This window comes from Pteropus alecto, unplaced genomic scaffold (genome assembly GCF_000325575.1).
Source record: "Pteropus alecto unplaced genomic scaffold, ASM32557v1 scaffold71, whole genome shotgun sequence".
NCBI classification, from domain to species: domain Eukaryota; kingdom Metazoa; phylum Chordata; class Mammalia; order Chiroptera; family Pteropodidae; genus Pteropus; species Pteropus alecto.
In genome coordinates, this window is record NW_006433024.1 from 12,659,582 (window position 1) to 12,685,422 (window position 25,841).

A 25,841-nucleotide genomic window follows, 5' to 3' on the forward strand; every position below is an offset into this window, starting at 1 on the left:
TATTCTAGTTAGAGATTCAGAAGAGCTAGTTCAGGCATTTATTAATTCTGAGACTGCAGGCCTGCCACTTACTCTCTCCGAATCTGTAAATCAAGGATCATTCTGCCTGCTTGGAATGTCTCACATGGCTGTGGTGAAGATCAGATGAAATATACATGTAGGTGTTTGGTAAGTTTTAAAGATTTATCCAAGTATAAAATGTTATGTTTATAGAGACTATTTATGATTTAAAAGAGGGACATCAAGGTTATATATTAAGGAAATCTTGAATCTAGAACATAAAAATGTAAAATACTATCTACAATGTTACTTGTCCATACCATATTCCTTGAAGTTAAAACCAACTATGTGTATAGATACAGTATAGTGTCTATGTGTAGTGTATATAGTATAGTGTAAGACTGTACAGTTCAGGGAATAATCCTACACTGGCCTCTGGTGGGTAGACTACATAGTATGTTTGCATCTGACCTTCAGGCAAAGGTATTTATGTGCTTTGACAAACATAAGATGTGCTTCTTTTTTATTTTCAAAATTTAGGTTGTACCTCATGGAATTTTCATTTGCGACTCTTACCTTAAGTATATGTAAAGATCACCTGGGAGGGAAATCCTGGGGACCAAGCCCCCAATTTTGATTTTGTAGTTTTAGTGTGCAGCCCAGGAACCTTGACTCTCAAAAACCGTCTTTGAGAAATACACCCTAAATGAGATTAAGGAGGGTATGGAGAATGCATGAATTCTCTCAAATTCTGTGATTTTGTATATATTGCATTTTTCCAGGAAGAAGGACCATAACTTTAATGAAATTCTCCAACGATTATTTTATTTTATTTAAAATAAAATAATCGTTGTTTAATCTTTGGATGGAGATTAAACAACGATTATTTTATTTTAAATATAAATTTTAAAATCCAAAAGATTAAACAACGATTATTTTATTTTAAGTATAAATTTTAACTTAATGTCATCATTTTATATTATTTAAAAGGCACTTTGACAGTGAAAAAATGTGGTGGGTTACAAGAATAATTTTACCGTGATCTTGCTAATCTCTGATACAGAGGCTAGAATATAATAGTTTATTTTAGGGTAGGCTTTATTTAGTTCAGCGTACATTCTGTTCCAAGTCTGAAGGGTTATTGTGCATGTGTCTGTAGGCCAAAGTTGACCCATCACAGGGAAATCTCCTTGCTTCTTCTGTTGTTGCTGGAACTGTGTTCTTTGTGAGCGTTTTGCCATTAGCAAGTGTACTAGCAAGAGACACGGGAGACCACATGGGCTGTGTAGGCATCTTATTGATGTAGTTCTAGGATTTGTCTCTCCAATGATTTTGTTGCTTATGATAACTTTTCTGCTGTGTATTTCATATGTGAAGGTACTTGGTAAGTTAAAAAAATTTACTCAACTGTAAAATTTTATGATTAGAGTAACTATGATTTAAAAGAGGGACATATAAAATTAAATATTAAAGGAGTCTCGAGTCTAAAATATAAAAAATGTAAATGTAAAATCTTACATTTTTTTCAGTATTTCCAAGAAAGACTTTTAAAAAGAAATGGGATGCATGTAGATATTCCTCATAGATTGAGGATTAGAATAAAATGGTTTTTACTTCTAAAAATAGGAGGGCTTTTTTTTTTTGGTCATGGTAGGAAAATTAGAAAGTACAGAGAGGCACAAACACGTATACACATACACACACAGCAAAACAAAAAACATGTTTTTTCTATAGGAGTAGAATTTTTAGCTACTCTATGGCCACTCAGAATAAGGATTACATTTCCCAGTCTCCTTTGCAGATAGGTATAGCCATTTGACTAAGTCTGTGCCAGTAAGAAGTGAGGAGAACTGATTTGTGTAACTTCTGGGTCATATCTTGAAGAAACATACCCTAGACTCTTTTTATTCTTTTCCCCTCGCTGGAAGTAGGCAATCATTGAGCAACTCCTTAGACCCAAGAATAGAAGCCATGTGCTAAGGATGGCGGAGCACCCCACCAGCCTGGATCCCTGGATCACTTGATGGAACAGAGCCTGCTCACCTGCCTTGAACTGTTACATGAGAGAGAAAAAAATTCTTGTTTTAGCTGCTCTATTTTGGTGCTTCCTTGACAGAGTAGCTTAAGCCATGCCTTCACTAATGACACAGGGGGATAGATGTGTACTCTTTCTTCTTCTTTTTCTTTACCCTCTTGCTTGGAGCAAGGGTATGGTGGTGCATCATTTTAAGGCATGCAGAGAAGGGTGGTGCCTTGTGGATGGCAGAGCAGAAAGATAGGAGGAGCCTGGGTTTTAGGATGACTGTGGAGCAGAACGACCATATTAGCCCTGAATTGTTTAGTCTGTCCCCTTACATGAGAGAGAAATAACCTTCCATCTTATTTAACCAATTGTTACTTTGGGTGTCTGTTTCATGTAAGCAAACCTATATCCAATTAATTAATTAATAATACCATAATCCTGTGTCTTAGAGATAAACTAAGGATGTATAGATCCTTTCTGAACTTTTCTGTTGATTAATTTATATATACGTATATATAATTATTAGTTAAGAACATGGGACTTGGTGACAGCCAGGATTTGAATCTGAGCTCTACTACTTCCCCACTTGTGGTCTTAAGAAAGTTTTATTTAAAATCTCTAAGCTTCAGTTTTGTTATCCGTAAGATGGATATAATAACCTTCATTTCATAGATTTGTTATTAGTATTAAATAATTATATATATGTATATATGAACATATACACAAATACTTATGTTTATTTATATTAACAGTACCTGAATTACAGTAAAGGCTCAACCTAAAGTTTCATTCACTTGTATATTCAGCAAATTTGTTATATTATCTTAAGTGGGATCATACTATACATACTCTTTGTATCTTGCTTTTTCACATATCAGGGATGAACATCTTCCCATGTTATTAAATATGGTTATTTTAACAGTATTTTTAACGACTGCATTACATTTAATTGTGTGGATATGCCATAATTTATTTAACCATCCTCTTTTTGTCGAACACTTATTTACAATTTTTGGCTACAATAAGTGATGCTGCATCTCACATCTTCATTCATTCAATAAATGTTTATTAAACACCTACTGTGTGCCAGTATTGCTCACATAAGTGAACAAAAGAGACAAAGATCATTACCTTCAGGGAATTGCATCTTAGAAGGGGGAAGGCGGACGGCAAACAATAAATGTTAGTACAAACAATAAAAGTAATAAATAAGAAAAATATTTTTGTTAGAAGAAAGTCATTGCTTTGGGAAAGAAAAAAATATAGAACAGAGCCTTTGTGCTGGTAGCGGGTATGGAGGGTTGCAGTTCTATGTAGGGTGATCTAGGTGGCCTGGGGAAGGTAAAATTTGAATGAGGATCGGAAGGAAGTGAGGGAGTTCAGTTTGCAATACTTTAGAGAAAAGTATTTGAGACCAAGGGAACAATCAAGGCAGAGTCGTGCTGACAGCAGCAGCCTGGTTGAGGAATAATGAGGCAACAAGTGTGACCAGAGTGTCATGAGCATGGGTGAGAAGAATGAGAACTGAGGTCAGAGGGTATGGAAGTGGGGACAGATAAGGCATGGATAGCCTTGTAGGTCCTTGTAATGGCTTTAGCCTTCTGTATCTGTTTGTTTACCCATTAATTCATTAATTCATTCAATCTAGTAGCTGCATCTTTTCACTCTTTTTATTTATGGCCTTTGAGTAAATTTTTACACATGGAAATGCTGGTTCAAAGATAAGCAAAAATTTAAGGCTTTGATTAAGTAAACATTTCCGAGGGAGTAGATTAGACATTTTGGCTTTATAGTGAAATCTTTGCCCACGTACTTAATTATTTCTTTTGGAAAAATTCTTAGACATGGAAATGCTGACTGAGAGATATGAAAAGGTTATGCTTTTGTGTGAGTAAAAGTTTTAATGGAATTGATTATGTTTCTTCTAGGCAGAGGTCATGTCTCACAACTTTCTTAACTCCTCATCTTCTAGCCTGGCCTGGTGTTAAGCACACAGTGTGCCCGCTATTTGGAGGGTTGGATTCTAGTCTTAATTGTTACATGTCCTTTGCAGTGGAAAATGAACATTTTCCTTTTCACAAACTATGAGCAAGTTCCTGACCAAGAGATCCCTGTTCTCCTAAGGTTTATATTTTATTGTAAAGAGATGGACAATGAGCAGTGAGGAAAAGTAATTTCAGATGATGTCAGATAAATCTGATCCATGTAATAGAGAGTGGCCTGATTCTAAGGCTATGACCACACTGAGGAGAGAAGATTATCAGAGAGTTGTAGCTTCAGTTAATACATGCATTTCTCCCACTGTTTGGGTGTGGAAGGAAGCTGAAACTCTAGTTGTCCTTTATTTTGATTTCATAATGTTATGGCACCACGTGGAATATTAGAATCAAGGGGGTACAAAATGTAGAAAAAATCCAAATATCCATTAACTGCTGAATGGAAAAACAAAATGTGGTCTATCCATATAATGGATTAGTTCTTGACAAAGAAGTGAAATACTAAAACATGCTACAACATGGATGAACCTCAAAGACGTTATGCCAAGTAAAAAATGTCTGGCACAAAAGACCACATATGATGCAATTTTCCCTTTGTAGCGGAACTTGTGATGTTCACCTGTTGAAACTGTTGCTGTGTTTCAAAGCCTGGCTCAGATGCCCCGTTCCTGTGTGAAGCTTTTGTGATTCTCCGAAACGAATTGTGATTTTACCATCCTCTAACATTGTGCCCTACCTCCCTTACATCATCTGCCATAGTTGGGTTCTGTTTTGGTGGTTTGCATACCTGGCTTAACTTCCTCATTTGTAAATTCTGTAAGGCGAGGACTGGTCTTACCTATTTTTGTCACTCTGCATGTCGCAATTGATGCCAGGTTATAACTTTTGGATTGAATGAATTGCATAACTCAATTACCACTCAGATTTTTTTCCTGCAAATAAACTTTTCGGCAACTTTACGCTCTCTACATTTTTCCTTCTGTGAGTGCCTAACACTGGACATTTAAAAAAATTCAACTTACTACTATGTGTCCTTCATCTTGGGCTTTTGACACACGTTTTTCAGGGCCAGGGTTGTGCATTCGTTTCTTGGCAGTTTGAGAGCTATGACTGTGAATAATGAGTCAATTATCATCCAGCCTCAGGGAAAACACAATTATTCCTGACTTGCCAGGCTGAGGTAATCCTCTCCTCCCTGTGCCCTTTCAATGAAGTACATAAAACAGTTGGAATTCAGAGCACTGCAAAGGGAATTTAGACAAAACATTTGTCTGCTGAATTTAGCTTCTTTGGATTTATTTTGATTTATGATTGATTGGTTTTTAAATTGCTTATTTAATCCTAATGACTATCGCTCCAGGGGAGGCCAGATACCAGGTAGCATGTGATCAAGAAGCAGTTGAGGGAAGTAGTTTGGCTGGACAAATCAAGAGCAATTATTATTGTCCAGAGAAGCATTGCTGTAGGCTAGGAGTATAATGTGAAAATCGCCCTCTGACTTTCAAAGTACCCAACCTTGTTATAAGCATGATTGCTTATCCCCTATTCTCTTTGCAGAAGGCTTTTTGCAGCTGCCCAGTGTTGCACAGAATTTTCCCCCAATGAATTTTTTCATTCCTTCTAGCAACATATTCAATATCTGTATGACTGAGAACATGCCCTTGTTTTACATTACTGTCGACCACGGTGCAGAAGAACAGACACTCAGAGGCTGCTGACAGAATTTGGTTGTGAATTCTGATGCTGGTGGTGTTGATCTGTGAGAACTCTCCCGCAAGTGTGGCGATGCTTCTCAGCACGTGGCCACTGGTCTGGCTTCTGTATGGAAAAACTTGAATTTTTAAAAAGTTCATTTCAAAATAGACTTCAATGAAATTGATCGCTTTCATCTGGAAGATAGATAATCAATATGTGATTAGTATCTAATTTATTGTGGCATCAGTGGTTTCAACTTTTTCAACCTTTTTCTTTGGCCTGAAATTAGACACTGTAGGTATAGCTGGTGGCCTTGTAAGGGTGATCTGTTGGAAGCTTGTCTGTTAGGTATCAAAAGAAAATTGAAATTCCGTTGCTTCAGAATAATGGAACCTTTAAAAACCTTTAGAAAAAAACCTTTGTCTCATCTGTGTTGAAGTTTTGACTCAGAAATGCCCAGAGAACCACTCTTTCAGGTCTCAGTAACCTATTTGTTCTCCGAAATGTTGCTGTTAGATTTCTAAAATATATTACGTCTGACACTTATTTCAAAGCAGGAAACATTAGGGATAAGATGAGAGTGGAAAAGGACTCTTATGAAAAATAGAAGAAGATGAGATGAATACTTGGGTGGCACGTTTGGATTGTCGCCAGGATAAATCTTTCACCAGATTCTGGCTCTCTAATCAGGCTTTATGCCACTTCAGATTCTGAGTTGTGCCAACATCTGCCATTTTGACAGCATCATATTGAAAAAGAACTTTTTTCCTATCTCATTCTACCAAGAAGTCTATTATTCGTCATGTTTTTGTTGTTGTTGTTGTTGTTTTTAAATACTGAAAGCCTTACAAGAAGCACATCTGGGACTTTGGAGTGATAGAGTATGTATTCTTGTGAAACTATTTTTAAGATTTAGGAAGGAGCCTTAAACTATAAGTTCAATCGGAGTGAGCACAAACAAGTTCTCTTCTTAATCTTCTGGTATTCAAAAAACAAAAGCTTTATGTTTATGAAAGGAAGAAATTTTAAAAGAGTGAATAAGAAATTTTGTTAGATCTGACACCCTCGCAGTAATTCAACATCAGCATCAGAAGCTGGCACTTTACTGTATTTTGCTCTTTCTTTCAAAAGAGTTTGATCTGGTTATCTGTTCAATAACCTGGTTGTTTTATTGGAAATGGTAAAGGAACACACTGTGTAATCATGAGAACAAATAGAACTTGTTTGTCCCAGACATCACTGTGCTTTTCAAATATTTAAGTCAATAGACTATTATAGTACTGTTGAGCTGGGTGAGTACATAGCAATTTTTTAGGAATAACTAGATTTAGGTTATGCCCGACTTAAAGGATAAGCAAGGAGAACTGAAACGATGCCATCTCGTGTCAGAACGGTGCACTGAGGAGTGGCAGGTAGCCACAGGAAGTCTTGCTTCGAACTTTGATGAAGTTTGAGGAACTCTTTCATTCCTCGGATAACTTCCGTTGCCCAGCATTTTCAGGCCTGTCTTGCTCCACCCTGCTACCACTGCTCATCTTTGCCCTAGGAGCGATTTAGGACATCTTCGTGGCTGTCCAAGAGGAAGAAGTCAGGGGGTATAAATCTTAAGACTATTGCTTTCTCACTCGTCTGATCTTTTATAATGCTCGTTACTGCAGCCATATTCTTAGCAACCCTCCCATTACCTTACTTACTCAGCCTCCCCCCACTCCTACCCCCAGCCCTTCCGCCCAGAAATTTCTAAGGATTTGTTGAGGCCAACGGCAGGGGTCATCTCTCTCAGTTGTAGCTAGTTAGGAGTCAAGGGTGCTGGTATAGGAGGCAGTAGAGAAAACTGGCCTGAATTTGTGTTATTTACTATAATATAAGCTTTTTAAAGACAAAGCGATAAATTCCATATTTGTGTTTTCCCTCTCTGGCTTATTGAGCTAATAATGTACTATAGACTAGGTTATCTTACCTCTGCTCCCCAACAGCATTTCTGTGTTAATGTCCTTTAGACACACTTCCAAGTTTTAATTATACCAACGATGGGTATTCAGAAGCAAACAAAGATTCCAACTGAACTTGCACCAGGCTGTGATGATTAACAACAGGAATCTCACTGATTTTGATGCCATGCAACTAACAGCTGAAGAGCAAACATGGCCACCTTGCTGGATTAGGCTGTGTCACGACCCCTCCAGTTAGATACCTGCCTAAGGAGCTCAGGGATTAAACAATCTCTGTGTCTCTGGAACCTTTTCCTGGTAGAGTGTTATAAGGGGATGAAACAGTGATACCCAACCTGACAATGCCTGGATTTCTGCCACTTGGCCTCTTTTGAATCTTTTAGCACGTTCCTAGTGATTAATGGCATCTATTTCTGTATTTGCTAATGTCAGTTGCAGCAAGCCAGTCTTAGTTTTAGAATCTACTATGGTATTTTTGTTCTTTTTGTACTATTGTAAACTTTTCTTCTTTGTCTCCTTTCTGGGATGTTTTCTCTTTTTTCCACTTCATTTTTTGATTCTCTAAGGACCCTTTCCCTTCATCTGTTATATTATGCTAAGTGACATAGCACAGTGTTTAGGAGCATGGGTTCTTAGTCAGAAGACTCTGGCTTCAAATCCCCCTACTCTGCTGTTTACCAGGTATATGACTTTTAACAAATTACTTAATCTCATTTGGCCTTGGTTTCCTCATCTGTAATTGGAGATACTAATAGTACTTTCCTTTAGGGTCGTGAGGCTTAAGTGAGATTTATGAGATGCTCATAAGTATCTGACACTCAGTATATGTTAGCCCTTATTGTTATTTTTAATATTACTACTAATATTAAAATAATTTTATGACTTAAACCGTTACCCCAGTGTAATTGACTCCCAGATATTTACCTATAATTGTTATCTCTCTCCCATATTTTAGCTTACATTTGCGGCTGCCTTCTGAGCATTTCTCATTTCCTCTGGCACCTCAAATGCAACATGGCCAAAGCTTAATTCATTATCTCACATCAGAATTTATCCCCACATTTCTGTTAATGGTATCATGATATCATAATTTTCTGTCTCCGAATATAATCATGAATGTGCACAGATTTAGTACAAAGTGTTTGTTGTTTATAGTTTTAAATAGTTGAGAATAAGAGATTGGTTAAATAAATCACGTTACATTTATACAATGGAATTCTCTATAACTATTAAAATTACACAAAGAATATTCAATAAAATGGAAAGAAATATTGCTGTCAAGTTGAATTATAATATGTACAGTAAAAATGTATTTGATTTTTAGAAGTACATAGATGCATAGATAAAAGATGAGAGACATAGCCACTGAAAAATTTTGTTACAGTTTCTGTGTCTTGTAGGATTATGAGTAATTTTCAAATTTAATTTTTTTCTCATAAATTTTCTAAAATCATCCATATATTGCTTCCATATCAAGATAATTCCCATCAAATTTAGAAAAGAAAATGAGATAGGTACATTCAAAGAGTCTTGCAAATACTGGGCCTTACTGACCTCTTAACAAAGGCTGAAGACAATGCTGGGCACATAGTTAGCACTTAATAAATATTTTTTTGTATAGTAAGTGAAATAGTGTTACCTTTCTTGCATTTTTAGAAATAACTTTGTAAAACCGAGTGTTTAATGCCTGAAGCATTCGGTTTGTAGGTTTCTTTGAAAACTCTAATAATTTTGTTTGGAAGGAAGATTCTCAATAAACACAAAATAAACTAGACTAGGTGAGGTGGATGGTTTCTGATATTATGTAACTTATCATTTCAGAGGATAATGTGACGAAAAGAGGAGCATTCGGATTCAGGTCTTCAGAAAACATATTTTCTTCAATTCAGTTTACTCACAAAAATGAACCAAATGATCACCATCTTAGAAATCAAGCCGTCTTTCTTCGTACTGCATCACAATGTTCAGAAGAGGAGCAGGTAATACCACAGCACACTTAAATGAACAATCTGAGAGAAAAAACATTCTTCATGAATTGAAAAAAAAAAAAGGAGTCCATAAGAACAAAAGAAACTTTGGACAGTTATTGGATCAATAACTCAGACTCCAAATTCTATAAAGAGTGCTGTTGGGATACTTTATTGAAAATCATTATTACATTTCATGATTTCAGCAGCTAACATTTATGATGGCAACTTAGTTATCCCTGATATTTATTAAAAACTTCTTAAGAATCTGCCACCCACAGATTCTTCTTGAAATTATTTATTTTTTCAACTTGTCCTCTATTTGGGACAAAAGAGTTCCTTTTAAATTTCTCTGTTTAAAATGAGAGTTTCTTTTCCCTGTTGTGGATTCATCTGTTTTGAATAACAGTAGAAGCTGTTATTTTTTTCCCCTAAGATTTAGTTAATAAGCATTGTATGCTCTCTCCCTAATCTTCAAGACTTAATAGACTGTAGTCAGATTCTCCTTAGCTATGGTGAACTATCAAAAAATGCAAATGGAAACTGTTTTACATTTCAAGCCATTTGAATTTCTGGTTTCTGCTTTATCATGTCTTCCCTGTGATTGTGGACAGAATTGTATTTGGGATCGTGGTTTTATAGAGGAGAACAAAAATCTTTATATTAGAAATGTGTTTATATATCGCAGAGCCTATATATATAGAGATCCTTGTAGGATAAGAACTTTTTTCTCTAGAAGAATCACTATCTATTGACAATCTTTAGCAATTGGAATTGTATTATCTATTGAGTCTTTGACCAACATGTGAGAAGTAAAGAATTGTTCAATGGCATTGTTTTCTAACAACTTGAAAAGGTTGTATTAGCATTCTCAGATTTGTCCTTAAAAGTGATGCAGGACAAGATGAGTTTCCCCTGAGTGGGCCAGCACTAAGAGAGGGTTCTTTGAGCACAAGAAAGAATCCGGATGCCGACCAAAGTTAGAGTCAAAAGGAAAGTTTATTAGAGAAGGGAAAAAGCAAAGGCAAGAATCAAAGCCCCGAGTGTCAGGAAATCCAATTTATATATCATTCTTAGTTTCTGTGACTTACAGTTTAAAGACTTTGTTACCCATTTCCTTCGATATGGGTATACAGTGAGAAAAAATAAGTATATAGCGTGAAAAGGTAAGAATATGTAGCGTGAAAGGCCTGCCAGCAATTCCCAGCCTTTGATCCATGAGTTCCCCAAGATTTTTGCCATAGGGAATGAACGATTTTATTTTGTGTAAGGTGTGATTTAAAGACTCTGTTTTCCCTGCACAGTATGGGGAAATGGTTTGTTAGCAATCTCAGCAGAATCTTCCTTTCTTCTGCAGGTTTCCATGTGGTTTGGCTCTAGGGCTGACCAGCATATTGCAGTCTCGGAATATAGCTTGATTTAACATTTAGTTCTCTTGCTTCCTCCCTACATTAAAAGATTCATTGAGATGGGATAGGAGGTACGGTAATGAAGTGGGGAGTTTTGATTTTACACATGAAAAACCTGAGGTTAAATAATCTAGTTAGGCTACACTGTGGATGAACTTAGAGGACAGAAGTGGAAGTCGACTTCTGGAAACCTATCCGCGACCTCTGCTATGATTCAGTGAATCTGGTTCATCATGTATAGCTAATCCACAAAAACTGAAAGGAGAGTTTTACCATCTGAAAGGCTACAAGATCGATTGGCTCCTTTATTTTTGGTTGTTTCATTTTCTCCTCAATATGTCCTCATTGTTTTTTTCAGATAATGATAGATGAAGGCGAAAAAGTTGGCAGTTCCTTGCAAGGTGATCTGAATTGGGCAGGAAAGGTAAAGGTAAGGCATGAGTAATTTTTTTTCCATGGCAAAACAAAAAACAAAAACAAAAACAAAACCTAAAAACCTAAAAACAAAAAACCATAGGACTTATTGGCTCTCTCATACAAGTTGGAGAATTCAGCAGATTTTGTCCTCATACTTTTTTTTAAGTTGGTGTTTGAGCATCTTAAACCATCCATAGTTGGCTGGGTTCTGCATCTTTTTTCCTTGAAGCTTAATAAATTGATGAGATACTTTGATAGAGAAACATGACTGTAGTCTCCATTAGCATATACCATTAAGAGAAATGACAATATAACAGATTCTCATATTTTAGTACTGAAACCAGCTTATGAAAGATAAATTTTTGCTGTCACTTGGATGTTAAGAAATAACTGCAGTTATGTACTTACAAGCCATGGAAGCTGCCATTTTTAATTCCTATGTAAGAGACAGGGTCTGGCAAATAGAGCTGAAGGAAGAGAGACTCAGCTTGTCTTTTGAATTCCAATTATGAGGTCTAAATTTGCAATTTTAAGGTATTTTGTTATGCACATGTTTTAGGTCATAAGCATAAAAGGCATTTTGACATTATGCCTTTACTAGATCTCCTTAGAGCCAGTGGTAAAATCATTTTCTTATTTACAGTCTTTGATATTCACCTGAGATGAATTAATTTGTGTCTGAAATGTTACCATTTTGTTCATCTAAAATGTCTCATTGTCAGCTTGCAGTAGAAAACAGTGTCCCGCGCGGAATAGTTTTTCATTGAAATATTGCTCTTGTATCTGTTCCCACGCGGAATAGTTTTTCATTGAAATGTTGCTCTTGTATCTGTAAAGGTCATTTGCTCTGCTTTTTACCTTTTAAGTAATTTCCAGTTTTATTTGCTCGAAAGAGAGAACACTTGATTTTTTTGGCCTGCTCACCTCTCTTGTGATTTACCTGAGGCAGGAAGATTTTGTTTTGAATGAATCTTTCTCTCTTACTTCTTTAGTTTTTTCTCTCTGGCTTTTCAGAGTGAAAAGCCTACTGCTATAATAATAGCCAGACCCCCCACCATCATGAGCAATAAACAAAAGCAATAAAACAACATTGGACTGTCTTGGTGGTGGTGTCTCTCTTGAGATGTAATCTGGAACAAAGTCTCTTTTCAAAAACTCCCCAAATAGTTTCTTCCCTTTCAGTGTAGAGATCTTACTTTGGTACCTACAAAATCCAGGCCAACTTCCAAATTTACTGCTTCTTTCAGATTTCTCTGGTAAAGCAAAGTGAACACAAAGACCATTAGCTGGTACTCGAAAGTTAGCGAGAAAATTGGATTCAGTTGCTCACTTGAATTTTGTGGAAATGGATGCATTGATTCTTAATTGTATTTTTTCTTTCTGTCTAATAAGCATAAAAATGATGTTAATCTCTTTCTAGGTAGACAATTTCCTAGAAATAGAAGATTTGGACGTGGATGAAGAGATTAAGCTCCAAATGAGCAAGGGTATGACTTCTGTTTCCTCTCTGTACTGCTTAACCTCTTTTTAGAAGCTACCAATGAGACTTTAGCCTACTTTCCTTTTTGTCTTTTTTTTGACAATCCTACCTCCTTCTTTCCTGAGATAGAGAAAACTGGAGTCCTGTTCTTTTTCAGTAACAGAGAAAGTTGTGAAGTGTTACGTCTTAAATGGAATAAAGATCTCCCTGCCCCCACCAATTTGCTGTATGATTGATTTTTGGATAATTGTCTTAAGTAAAGTCATTTAAGTCAAACTTTTATTTCTTAGAAGCGCCATGTTGTAAATTGAGATTATTTTTGAGTGATACGTAAAACATCATTTGATCATAAAAATCATAAAAATATCAGAATTGATCATACAATAAAATCCAAATTGTTGCTTTTATAACATATTTATTAAATATGTAAACCAAACATTTAAGACTAAAGATGGACATGGTTCCATAGCGTAGCGGTTAGCACTTCTGCTTTACATGCAGAAAGTCCTGGGTTCGCACCCCAGTGGAGCCATGGTCCATGGTCTACGGCCATGCCACCCTAAACAAGCCCAGTTCTGTCTGATCTTGGAAGCTAGGTAGGGTTGGGCCTGGTTAGTACTTGGATGGGAGACCACCTAGGACGACCAGGTACTGTAGGCATAAATAATAATAATAAATAATTGAAAAAATAAGACTAAAGATATATTGTAAATATTTCTTCTGGAGCATTTTCCCACCTGGGCTGGGCCGGAAGAGGCTTAATGCTAGTTCATCGATGTTTATGTAGATGAAGTCTTTTACTTTTCCTGGTTAACATTTCTGTGTAAGCATAGGTATCCTTTTTTTTTGGTCAAAGTGCCTTTGAAATATGTTCAAAATTAGAGTTATTTGCTTTGAAAACTCTCATTCTTAATTAAATATGCAAGAATATCTCAAAGTCAATGTTGAATGTTAGGGAAGGGGCAGTTTCCATGGGGGTTTGGTGGTTGGCATTTAAGTATTGTCATTATCATTGGATGGGGGGCTTATTTGTAATAAGACGGTAGTTAAAGTGACGGTGTAGTTGGTTTCGGGATGGCGATTCTCTGTAAATTGGTTGTATAAGGCCCTGCTCTGGCTTCTCTGGTTGCTTGAACATCACAGTACTCTACTGAGGGGTTTCTTTCTTAAGCACTCTGTTAACCAGTAGACTTGTGCAGATTGTTTTGCTTACTTACTCGGTTCAAGTGAGATCAGAGATCTAAAGGATTCACGTAGTCCAGGGAGAGGTTTTCTTAACTTACACACCCTAGGCAGCTCTGAATTTCTGTAAAAGAGGAGTTTAGGAGCTCTGTTTGGATTATAAAGGATAGCTAAGGACTTAGCCAGAAGCCGAGTTTGTAGAGCAAGCTCTGTGTTTGGGTTTTGGGTGATTTGAGAAGGAGAAGCTTGTTAAAAATGCAGATGCCTAGGTCCTGTTCCCAAGAGAGTCTAATTTAGAAAGACTTTGCTGGCCTCTAGTGATCTGTGTTTTTACACTACCCTAGGGGATTCTGATAAAGTTTATCTGTGGATGATCCTTAGAGATGAATGGTTTTAGTTTGCATGTAGTACATTTACAATATAAAATTAATTTTATAGGAGGGCACAGAAGTGCACAGGTTAGGCATTTTTTTTTTTGATAGTTTAAATTTCTTGCTTCCTGCCAGTAATGAGAAGATCTGTATATTGACGTAAACCTACTTAGCCAATGAATATGATTTTGGTTATATCAATCTCTTAAATTAGCCTTTTTACCTTTTTCATTATTTTCATATTCTTTTCTTTAAACATTTTTCAAGTTATGTTTTTAATGCTTTTTAAAATCAGATTTGTTACTTTAGTTTAAAATATTGCTTAAAAACATCTCACTAGTATGATTTTTCCAGAAATCAAATAACAGGTAGTCTTGCATTTGTGTATAAAAGGTTACTGAGGCCCGAATCAAGTCTCAGTGGACTTGAATGAGCAGGTCAAGACCTTCCCAAGTGTAAAATCGTGTGAAAAGCCTCGGCTGAAAAGCAACGCTGGCTTCAATGATCTATTCCAGTCACCGAAAACACCACCGGGGCTTCACAATCTTCAAAATGCACCGTCTGGGTCATTTGAAAGGAAAAAGATAAATAAAATAGTTTGTGCCAAGGTGAATTTTAGTTTGGGCCTAATTTGTATTACACTTCAGGAATGTGAGCAGAAGGCAAATATTTACATCAGATGGGAAATGTGACATTTTAAATAGGCAAGTTGCTTGTTTGATTTTGGCAACTGAGAGGTTTACTGATTAGATTCTGTTGTTATTGTTTAAGCAACAGTTGCCTTGGGCAACGAGGGAGTGAGTTGGGCATTGTTTTTCTACCATTGACTTCATTTGCTCACCTTATTTGCTTTCATAAATATTCTCCAAAATTCAGGAGCATGATTCTTTTCCAATATTTGATTTTTCATTTTGGCTGCCCACGTGGACCCAGTTTTTCAGAGGAACCAACTCAGTGCGGTGGTATCGAGCAGTTGTCTGAGGCTAATATTTGCCATAAATTTGGGGCTTTGTGTTTATCTGACATCAAGTTAACCACTTTTTCCTCCTTTGAATTTGATATAAGTTAATTAACCTGACTGTTATCCAGCAAAATTATTATTTGGAATAGATATTAGTTGTTATACTGAGGCCATCAGAGTAGGAAGAATCTTTTGGTCATATTTATTTATTTTTCCCCTCAATTGGCTCAGCCTGTTCTCTGGCTGAGTACAGTTGCCTGAAGAGACTTTTTGAGGTCTCCAGTTCTCAGAAGTATAGTCTTAGACAAGTCTCTTGGCCAGTGTGTGTAATTACCCTGTGGTTGATTGCGTTGAGTGAGAAGGGGCAGCTGATTCCTGCTCAGAGATTGGCAGCCTTATTTGATTTTCATTTTGAAGTTCTTCAGTGCTCTCAATTCTAATGAAGGTATTGGTTACCATTTTCTTTTTTAAATAATTATTTCCAAAATTGAAGAAGACACAAAAATCTGGAAAGATATTTCATGTTCATGGACTGGAAGAATCAACATAATTAAAATGGCCATATTACCCAAAGCAATATATAGATTTAATATAATCCCTATCAAAATCCCAATGGCATTTCTCAAAGAAATAAAACAAAAAATCATCAAATTTGTATAGAACCATAAAATACCCCTAATAGCCAAAGCAATCCTGAGAAAAAAGAACAAGTATCACACTCCCTGACTTCTAATTATACTACAAAGCTACAATTTCAAAACTATATGGTATTGGCAGAAAAACAGACACAAGACCAATAGGCCAGAACTGAAAGCTCAGAAATAAACTCGCATTTAGGTAAGCAACTAAGTTTCAACAAAGGAGCTAAAAATATACAATGGAGAAAGGAAAGCCTCTTCAAAAAATGGTGCTGGGAAAATTGGAAAGTCATATGCAAAAGAATGAAACTAGACTGCTACTTGACACTTACACAAAAATTAACTCAAAAACAAATCGAAGACCTGAAATAATTAAATACATAGAAGAAAACATAAACTTATGGACCTTGGCCTTAGAGAAGATTTTATGAATTTGACCCCAAAGTCAAGAGAAGTAAAAGCAAAAATAAATGAATGGGATTATATCAAACTAAAAAGCTTTTGCACAGCAAAAGACACCATCAACAAAACAAAAGACAACCAATTGAATGGAAAAAGATATTTGCATATGATACCTCCGGGTTATTATCCAAAATATATAAAGAATGAATACAACTCAACAAAGAGCAACAAACAATCCAACTAAAAAGTGGGCAGAGGATCTTAACACTTTCCCAAGAAGACATACAAATGGCTAACAGATATATGAAAAGATGCTCAACTTCACTAGCTATAAGGGAAATGTAAATCAAAACCACAGTGAGGTACTACCTCACACCTGTTAGAATGGCTTTCATCAACAAGACTAGAAATAACAAGTGTCAGAGAGAATCTGGAGAAAAAGGAACCCTCATGCACTGCGGTGGGAATGTAAATTGGTACAGCCACTATGGAGGTTCCTCAATAAATTAAGAATAGAATTACCATATGACCCTGCAATCCCTCTTCTGGGTATCTACCCCCCAAATTTGAAAATGTTTATTCATAAAGATATATGCTCCCCAATATTCATTGCAGCATTATTCATGGTGGCTAAGACATGGAAACAACCGAAGTGCCCTTCAGTAGATAAAGATGTGGTGCATATACACAATGGAATATTACCCAGCCATAAGAAAAGATGAAATACTGCCATTTTTGATAACATAGCTGGATCTTTAGAGCATCATGCTGAGCAAAATAAGTCTGATGGAAAAGAACAAGAATCATATGATTTAACTCCTATGTGGGATATAAAACAAAACAACAGATGAATGAACAAAACAAAACAAACAAAAACTCGCTGACACAGACAACAGAATGGTGGTTACTAGAGGGGAAGAGGAATGGGCAGAGGTCAAAGAGGGTAAAGGGGGTCAAATATATGGTGATCAGCACACAATGCAATATACAGATGATATAATATTGTAGAGTTGACACTTATTAACCAATGTCACCCCAATAAATTTAATAAAAAAATTATTTTCTTAACTTTCAGCAGCTTTATGTAGGCTGTGAATGACCTAGGACTCTTATTCAACAAATATCTAATAACTGTGATGGGTGCCTGGAATATAATGAAGAATAAAATAGATCTGATTCCTGTTTTCATGGAATTCATAGTTTATTGGAAGAATCAAACATTAACCAGATAATCACAAAAACATGTTTACAAATTGTTCTAGACTTCATGAGAACATACATATGGCAGGGGAATTTAAATTTGCCTGTGGGATAAGAGAAAACTCTTTGAGAGCTTGAGATTTAAAGGATGAATAACCTTTAACTAGATGAGGGAGGCAGAGTGAGGCTGAGTGTTGGGTAGGAGAGTATAGGAACAGCATAAAGAACAGCATGTAGAAAGGTCCAGAGCTAGGAGATGGCATATTTCAGTCAACTTATAATTTAGGCATTTCATTTATTTCTCATAAAACTGTTAAAAATTATTCTTTCATTGCTTAGAAGATCACTAGAAACACTGACAGGGAAAAATCCTTGCTTCAAAATGTTCCTTTATCCCTATTTCTCCAATTTTTATATGTGCAAACTTAACCAACCATCAATTAAGGTCCAGCTTGAAAACCATGTCATCCACAAGGGCAAACTGGCTTCCCAGGCCTCATGGTTACAGGAGGGAACTTACCTCCATTCCTGAGAAGAGAACGGAATCAGGAAGACAATTCTGCCCTGTTACAGTTCCTCTGCCTATTTCTCCAGAGGGAAAAAGGAAGATTTTATCTAATTGGAGAGACTGGGAAAAGAAAGTATGTGTTTATGAATCAGTCCCTTTATTTCTTCTTTTGAGTTCATGCTGTTGGGAAGGTACACGTCCTCTCTTTTGTGTTTGTGCCACTTTTCTTATGATGGACACACTTTAGATGAGGCCCAGGACTGCCTTATGCACTAGTTTTTAACATTTGAGACACATTAGACTCACTTGAGGAGCTTTAAAAAAAAACACCAATACCTAGCGATTCTTTTTCAGTGGTCTGATGTGTGTCTGGGCATCAGCAATTTTTAAAGCTCCCAGGTAGATTTTAATGTGCAGTTGAGGCTCAGAACTATCTCTAGACAGAAGTCTGGAGATAGTACACTCCATGTCTCTACTCTAAGGGCTCCACGGATGTGAAGTAATTCTCTTTATACCTGACTGGATATCTGTTAGCTATGTAGAATTTTTCTCAGGTGGCATAGCCCAAGATCTAGACTTGGAAGGAAAGCTTGACAAATGAGAAGCCCAATTGTGTTGCTGACAAGCTCCATTTTTAAATTCAGCTCCATCAGTTATAAAGTTTATATTTTGATCCCCATCTTTCTGACTCCTGCGTTTATTTTTCTTTTATTTCTATACTTGGAGGTAGAGGGATCTGATTTATGATTGTTGTCAGATGCCAACCTCATCTATGAAGTAAGTCTTCCCTGATCTTCTCCACATTCTCTTTGGATAGCAGTTATCTTTATTCTTTTGTATTTCCACTTTTATTTATCCTGAAGTTTTTTTTTTTCTCAAAGTAGGTTTTAGTTATGTGTCTCTTGAAAATGGCATATCGTTTATACATATGCATTTATATACATATACATATGTATACATATATATTCTAAAACGTTGTCTTTAAATTGGAATATTTAGTCCATTTACATTTAATGTAGTTTCTGATATATTTGTCTTTAAACCTATTATCTTACTATTTTGTTTCCTACTTGTCCTGCCAGTTTTATGTTCTTTTATTCTTGCCTATTTTGAACTTATCAAGTGTTATTGTATCCACCTATTTTTTTTGTCTGGGTAGAGATTGCTAGGATTGTTATTTTTTTCTTTCAGCATTTTAAAGATGTCATTCTATTCTTTTCTGGTCTTAATTAAACTGAAAAGTGTTGAAAAACCAGATGTCAATTTGATTGTTGTTCCTTTGAAGACAATACGTTTTTTTCCCCTCATTTGGCTGCTTTTATGATTTTTTTGTGTGTGGTGTTTTTCAGTAATTCCACTGTGCCTTGGTATTCTTTTATTTGTATTTATTTTGTTTGGGGCTTGTAGAGGTTCTGGTGTTGGGGAATTCTCAGCTGTTATCTCTTCACATATTACCTGTGCATTTTCTATCCTTTTTTATTTCCTTTCTTGCTTCAGTTGGAGTGTCTTCTACCAGCTGTATTCTATTCCAATAATCCTTTCTTGAATTGTATCCAGTCTGCTGATAAATCACTCAATATTTTAGTTATTATAGTTCTTAAAAGAGATTTTGAATATCTATTTTTATAGATTTTAGTTCTGCTGAAATTCTCCATTTTTGGAATGTATTTTTGAAACATATGAATCAGTTATTTTAAAGTCATGTCTCATTCTAGTACCTGAGATGTCCCGTGGGTCCATTTATATTATTAATTTCTCCTTTCGATCTAACGTCTTTGTATATTTGGAAGTTTTTGTTTGAACGCTGAACATTGTATATAAAAATTTGTGTAGGCCATGGATGATGTTATGTTCTTATAGAGAAGCATTTCTTCAACATTTTACTAGCAGTTAGAGTAGGAATAGATCACCTTAATCCAATCTGGGATTGAGCTGATTTGGGACCAGGTTTTAGGCTTTATGAGGGCTGCTTGTTTCTGGAGGATAGCCCTTCAAGGTAAATCATAGCCCTTCCTTCTTGAAGGCCTTTGATTCTAATTTTTATGTTCACTGCTCTGTGAATCTGTTGGTTGTTCTGCTAAGCTTCTCAGCTTCTTAACTTCTTTTTTCGTAGTTTCTCAGCTTCTCAGCCTCTGCTTACAAATTGGTAAATGCCATGATTTGAAAAGCGACTTAGATTCTTATACTCACTTCTCAGTAATTTCCTTCTCTTTGGAATCTTGGCCTCTCAAGTCCTGGGCTGCCCCAGAAATAAAGTCCCTAGTGTCTTTAAATAGTTGAGAAGCAGATTTTTGAAAACTTATATTCAGTAGTCTGAACTATTTTGTAATTTATCCAGCTTTTCTAGTGTTTTTGGTGGAAGGGTTGGGCTGATATTAGCTAGACCAGCAGACCTCTGCAGGTGTGGTCTGGGAACTCCTTGGGAAACCCCAAGGTCTATAAGTCAAATATGTTGGTGTTTGTACTAGTGTTACCAAAGCAATGATGGGTAAAGATGCTGGTAACTTAGTGTGAATCAAGGGAGTGGCATCAAACTATGCCAGTAGTCCTTGTAATCTTCATTATCATGAATTTGTAGTTTAAATACTAGTTTCCTTTGAAAATGTCCTTGAAGTGGCAAAAATTCCTAATTTTATTAAATTGTGATCCTTGAGTACATCTCTTTTTAATGTTTTGTGTGCTGAAATAGGAAGTATATATTAAGCACTTCTACTGCATACTGAAATACAATGGTTGTCTCATGGAAAAACACGTGTGGTTGAGTGGTGTGCTGAACTAGTTTGTTTGTTTGTTTGTTTGTTTGTTTCTTTCTTTCTTTTTTCTTCCTTTTCTTCCTTTTCTTCCTTTCTTCCTTTCTTCCTTTCTTCCTTTCTTCCTTTCTTCCTTTCTTTCTTTTTTCCTTCCTTCCTTCCTTCCTTCCTTCCTTCCTTCCTTCCTTCCTTCCTTCCTCCTTCCTTCCTTCCTTCCTTCCATGGATCGACATTTTTGCTTGAAAGAATGACAAATTATAGCTCTCAAAAAAATGAATGAAGTGAGCCTGTCCCTTCAAGACAACCGATGGTAGTCATTGTCAGTGATAAAAGTGGCAATGGATCAAGTGAGAAACAGATTTTTGAAAACTTATATTCAGTAGTCTGAACTTGATAGCTCCCCAATATTTAAAGACTTTTCTGATAAAATCGGTGATGTTAACTAATGTGATTTTTATACTATATAATAAGATATGTCAACATTTGAAGGATCTGTATAAAATAGTGTATCGGTATTTTCCAAATGACCAATTTATGATGTTATGAAGTTATGCATAGGAGAAAGATTCATTTAACATGTAAGATAGACCAATGGATTTTAACATAACAATATGAAAAATTCACTGAAATGGTTTCAGATTGCACATTGAAACTATTTTTTTAAAACTATGTCATTTGTCAAGATCTAGTGTAGCATCCAAGAAGAATATCTGCAATTTTATAAAAAGACTATTAAAGTACCCCTGTTTATTCCTATTACATATCTGTGCAAGACTAGATTTTCTTCATTTATTTCAAATGAAATAGCATATTCCAAAACTTAAATGCAGAAGCAAATATAGAATCCAGCTTTCTTTGATTAAGGCAGACAGAAAAAAAATTTAAATGTAGAACAATGCTTCTCACTATCTCCTTTGTTTTGGGAAAATAGATTTTTTAGTAAAATATTTATTTTACTATAAATGGTATTTTAAAGAATTTAATAAATAAATATTTGAAAAATTGTCAGTTTTAATTTCTAATATGGTAAATATTGATAGATGTTATTCCCTTAAACAAAACAAAAGTTCCTTGAGGTCTTCAAAACGTTTTAAGAATAAGAACCACTGAGATAGACTGTCATAGCTGGAACTATGTGCAGAAGAGGCCGGGATTACTAAAGCTTTCTTATCTATATCCTTTTTGGTCTTGGAGAATGCCCCAAATTTCAAAATATTTTGGCCATCGCTACATGACAATAAAGGAACAGATTGGTTAATTTTATAAATATGTCAGGCAGATTAAATATTATTCTTGTCTAAATTATCAGATGTCAGATTGCTTACTTTTTAATGTTGTATTTGATTATGTGATTATAGCTTTTGACTTGCTGATTATTGACTAAATACAGAAAGACAAATGGCATGAACACATATTTTATAAATATTGGAAATTCTTATCATGTAGTTGAGAAAGAAGAGACTGAAATGTGTTTAACCAGTCTTGCCATCCAACATCAGGATTCATTTTTGAGAGCTGCCTTGACTACAGTCTGTATTAGCCAAGATGGTGGTATTTAGTTAAGATGAAAACAAGGCTTTGGGTAGTTACAGAAACAACAATCAATAAGATCAGATTAAGTTTCTTAAAGCATTTCAGTTTTAGAAAGTTTTACAGAGACTCCAGAAATTCCATTCCCCACTATTAATGAATACAATCATTTCCCCCCCGGGAGAATATTCATATATCAGTAACCCACCCATGATTATAAAATAGCGAAAGGATAAGGTAGCTTTCTTCATAACATGTTCTACCAGACCATTCTTGTTTGTATATTTTACTCTTTTATAAATTTGTCCTTTTTAGAGTTAAGACTGTTCGTTTTCGTTTTGATTATTCTTTGATTGATTTTATGTGTGAAAAATCTTATCCCTGTACCAACGTTTAGTTTTTGAGGGTAAGGACTATACATATTTTATATCATCTGTGATATTCTATTAGTAGGTAGACTCTTGATGCTTCTTGAAGTTGAGATGCAGGAAATTCATTTCCTATCTACAAGTATTTGCTGAGAATTTACTGTGTATAAGATTCTGCATTAGGCACCGATAGATGCACATTTTGCTTTGACACCGAAGAAACTCGTGGCAAGGAAAGTTTGGAGGATACTTAGTTTTGAAGGAATCGTTCCCATGGCTATAGAATCTTTATAAAAGAAATAATTTTTGTTGAAAATTCCACCTTCTGTGAAATATATTAGAAAGGTGAGGAGGTTTAGCACAAGAATTGCAGAGTCGTCCTCAGTGTAGAAAGTTGTCAATCAGATTTTAAATAGTTCTGAAAGCAGAATTGATTTTGACCTCACACTTGAACTGGTGTTTGCTCTGGCAGCCAATGGGTCTGGTAGATATTGGTTTTTACATTAAGAGGCTTGAACCTTTCCCTTCTTGCCTTTGTTGTTCACAGACCCCAAACAAGGCTTATACCAGTGCTAGGCAGTTATACCAGGGAGCTCGATGAGGGAGTTTGGCTTTGAACTCAGGAATATATTAGAAAGCCAATGTTTCCACTGACTTTACTGAGTTTAAAAATATTCTCTGGGTATAAAATGTTTAAGTGCACTTAACACTGACTAAGCATGCTACTGTGCTATTATAGTGACATTTCTTGGTCCTGAGTTTGGATGTATAATCTGATAGATTTAAATAATGTATGTAATGAAAATATTTACTTAAAAAAAGTTTATAATGTGACGTAGTGGGCTAAGAGTGTGGGCTCTGAAGACACACTGCCCAGCTTTGTCACTTTCTAGCTGTGGCACCTTATTTACTCCCAGTGCTTAGAGCTCATTGCCTATAAAACAGGAAATAATAGAGCTGTTGGGAGGATTAGCTGAGTTAATGCTATAAAAGTCAGCTCATAAGAGTTGATTATTATTGTTTTTATTTCCGCTAGTAAATTAGTTCATATTTTAAGGTTTCAGTAATTAATCACAGAACTATCTTCTTCACCATCACAGAACTATCTTCTTCACCCACATGTTCAGTTTCTAGGCTGTATATGTTCTCTGTGGATTGAGTCTTAAGAATTTTGTAATTATGTTTTTCATGAAGGTGATATCTGCAGTGGTGAGAACTGTATTCCAAAAATGTTTCAGTTTTTGAGTGTCTATACCTGATCCATTATCTCCTGATATACTGCCATTGGCAACAACCAAGGCATGTCTGTTGTTAATTAATCACTTCCACTGAGAACAAAGTGTCTTCATTAGGATCCTTATTGAGTAGCAGGCAGCATCATCCTGAGCCAGCTGCAAGTTATTGGCTGGCTCCAGCAGCCCCTCTGGTCCTTTGAAAACTTAGACTGAGGAGGAAAACTGTTGTGCTTCTATTTGTTTTTTGTCCTCCTTAAAGAAAGCTGTGGGAGGTCATCAGTTGTTTGTGATGCTTCCATGTTCCATCGCACATGCAAAAGTAAGGGAAGACATCCACTCATAATGGATCGATCAGAAAACTAAGATAAATTATTGAATTTTTATAATTGTGCTAAACAAGCTAGAAACACATTGTTGTTGTTTGCAAGTGTTGAAAATTAGACCATGTATTCTGAATATGACAGAGTAATTCGTTTTTCTCTGAAAGTTAAAGTTCTTTCCTCTGGAGTCATTGTTTTTTAATATATGTATTTTTGAAATACTGCCAGATCATTACAGGTTGAAATCAGCACTCCATTTTCTTTCTCTTCATCCCTCAGGAAAATATGGGGAAATGAGGCAAAAATAGCATCATCTTGCCTTATTTTTCTATAGAAGTAGAAATTGGGTTGGAGGATGAGAGGCATGATCAAGGCACTCCCGAACAATATTTCTCGCAGACCTTTTGGATGGAATGTAACATTGCAACAATAAGATAAAAATAACTGCACCTAGGACTTCTACTTTATAGGAAGGGGAATCCCTTGAGTCAAGCTCCCAAATGAGGACAGGCATTGTGAAAGGGACCTACTTTACTTGAGCATATCTGCTTTATTCTTTTGACTATTATAGGCTTTTAGATGATTTAGGTCAATGTGAACTCGATGAAAGGATCAAAAAAATATATTTTGTATCCAACAGATTTGCTGCCGCCGCTGCTGCCCGGAGAAGTGGAGCAGGACGTAAGCATCGGTGTTCCCTCTTACATTCCTTCCATGGCCCAGCCTCCTACCCCTAGAGTAAAGCCGAGGCCCACGATGAAAGAAGCAGACAAACAAAGGGAAGAGGTACTCCACAGGGGATTTAATCTGTCTCAGAACTGCCTTGGTTTTATAACTCGTCCTTTCAGAGAGATGCTGCTCTGCCTGTGTGCTTTTGTGTTTTTCTCAGATTTGGGAAAATTTAGAAAGTTGCTTAACTGGGTCCCTCTCACTGCCATCTCTCTATAATGTGTGTATTTCTTTTTAAACACAAAGAGCAATTATGTTTTTATATGGAAATTGTTTTTGTCTCATGATGTACACTATGCTATAGGACAGTGCTACCTGGGGACTGCACCATAGAAAGGATGATATTTTTTTTATCTCTCTTAGTGTGAACTGGCCTTTTTTCTTTTTATTATTGTTTCTGAGGTCCTATAAACATCTTATATTAGTTAAAGTAAGACCAGGCTGCTATAGTAGAGAATATGAATAATAATTCAGTGGCTGGAGGAGATAGAAGTTTATTTTTCTCATGGAACACCCTGTGGAGGATCTTTAAGGGGTCACTGAAATTTCACTCTCCTTTAGGGCAGGGGTCCCCAAACCCTGGGCCACAGGCTGCTACCGGTACCAGTGCCAGTCAGTGGCTTGTTAGGAACTGGGCCGCACAACTGGACGTGAGTGATGGGTGAGCCAGCAAAGTTCCATCTGTATTTGCAGCCTCTCCCCAGCGC

The 25,841-nt window shown here is 36.0% G+C and overlaps 1 protein-coding gene and 1 pseudogene across 2 annotated transcripts in view; both read left to right on the top strand.

The window, feature by feature from the left end:
• Positions 1-25,841, top strand: part of CUNH11orf74 (chromosome unknown C11orf74 homolog) — a 59,285-nt gene that overhangs the window by 26,077 nt on the left and 7,367 nt on the right. For both annotated transcript variants that reach the window (XM_025044161.1, XM_006908041.3), the window contains 4 exons: positions 9,489-9,646; positions 11,402-11,473; positions 12,881-12,947; positions 25,046-25,191. In XM_025044161.1, coding sequence (XP_024899929.1) covers positions 9,489-9,646; positions 11,402-11,473; positions 12,881-12,947; positions 25,046-25,191 — 443 coding nt within the window. The remainder of the gene's footprint in view (positions 1-9,488; positions 9,647-11,401; positions 11,474-12,880; positions 12,948-25,045; positions 25,192-25,841) is intronic.
• Positions 13,482-13,600, top strand: LOC112476666 (annotated as a pseudogene).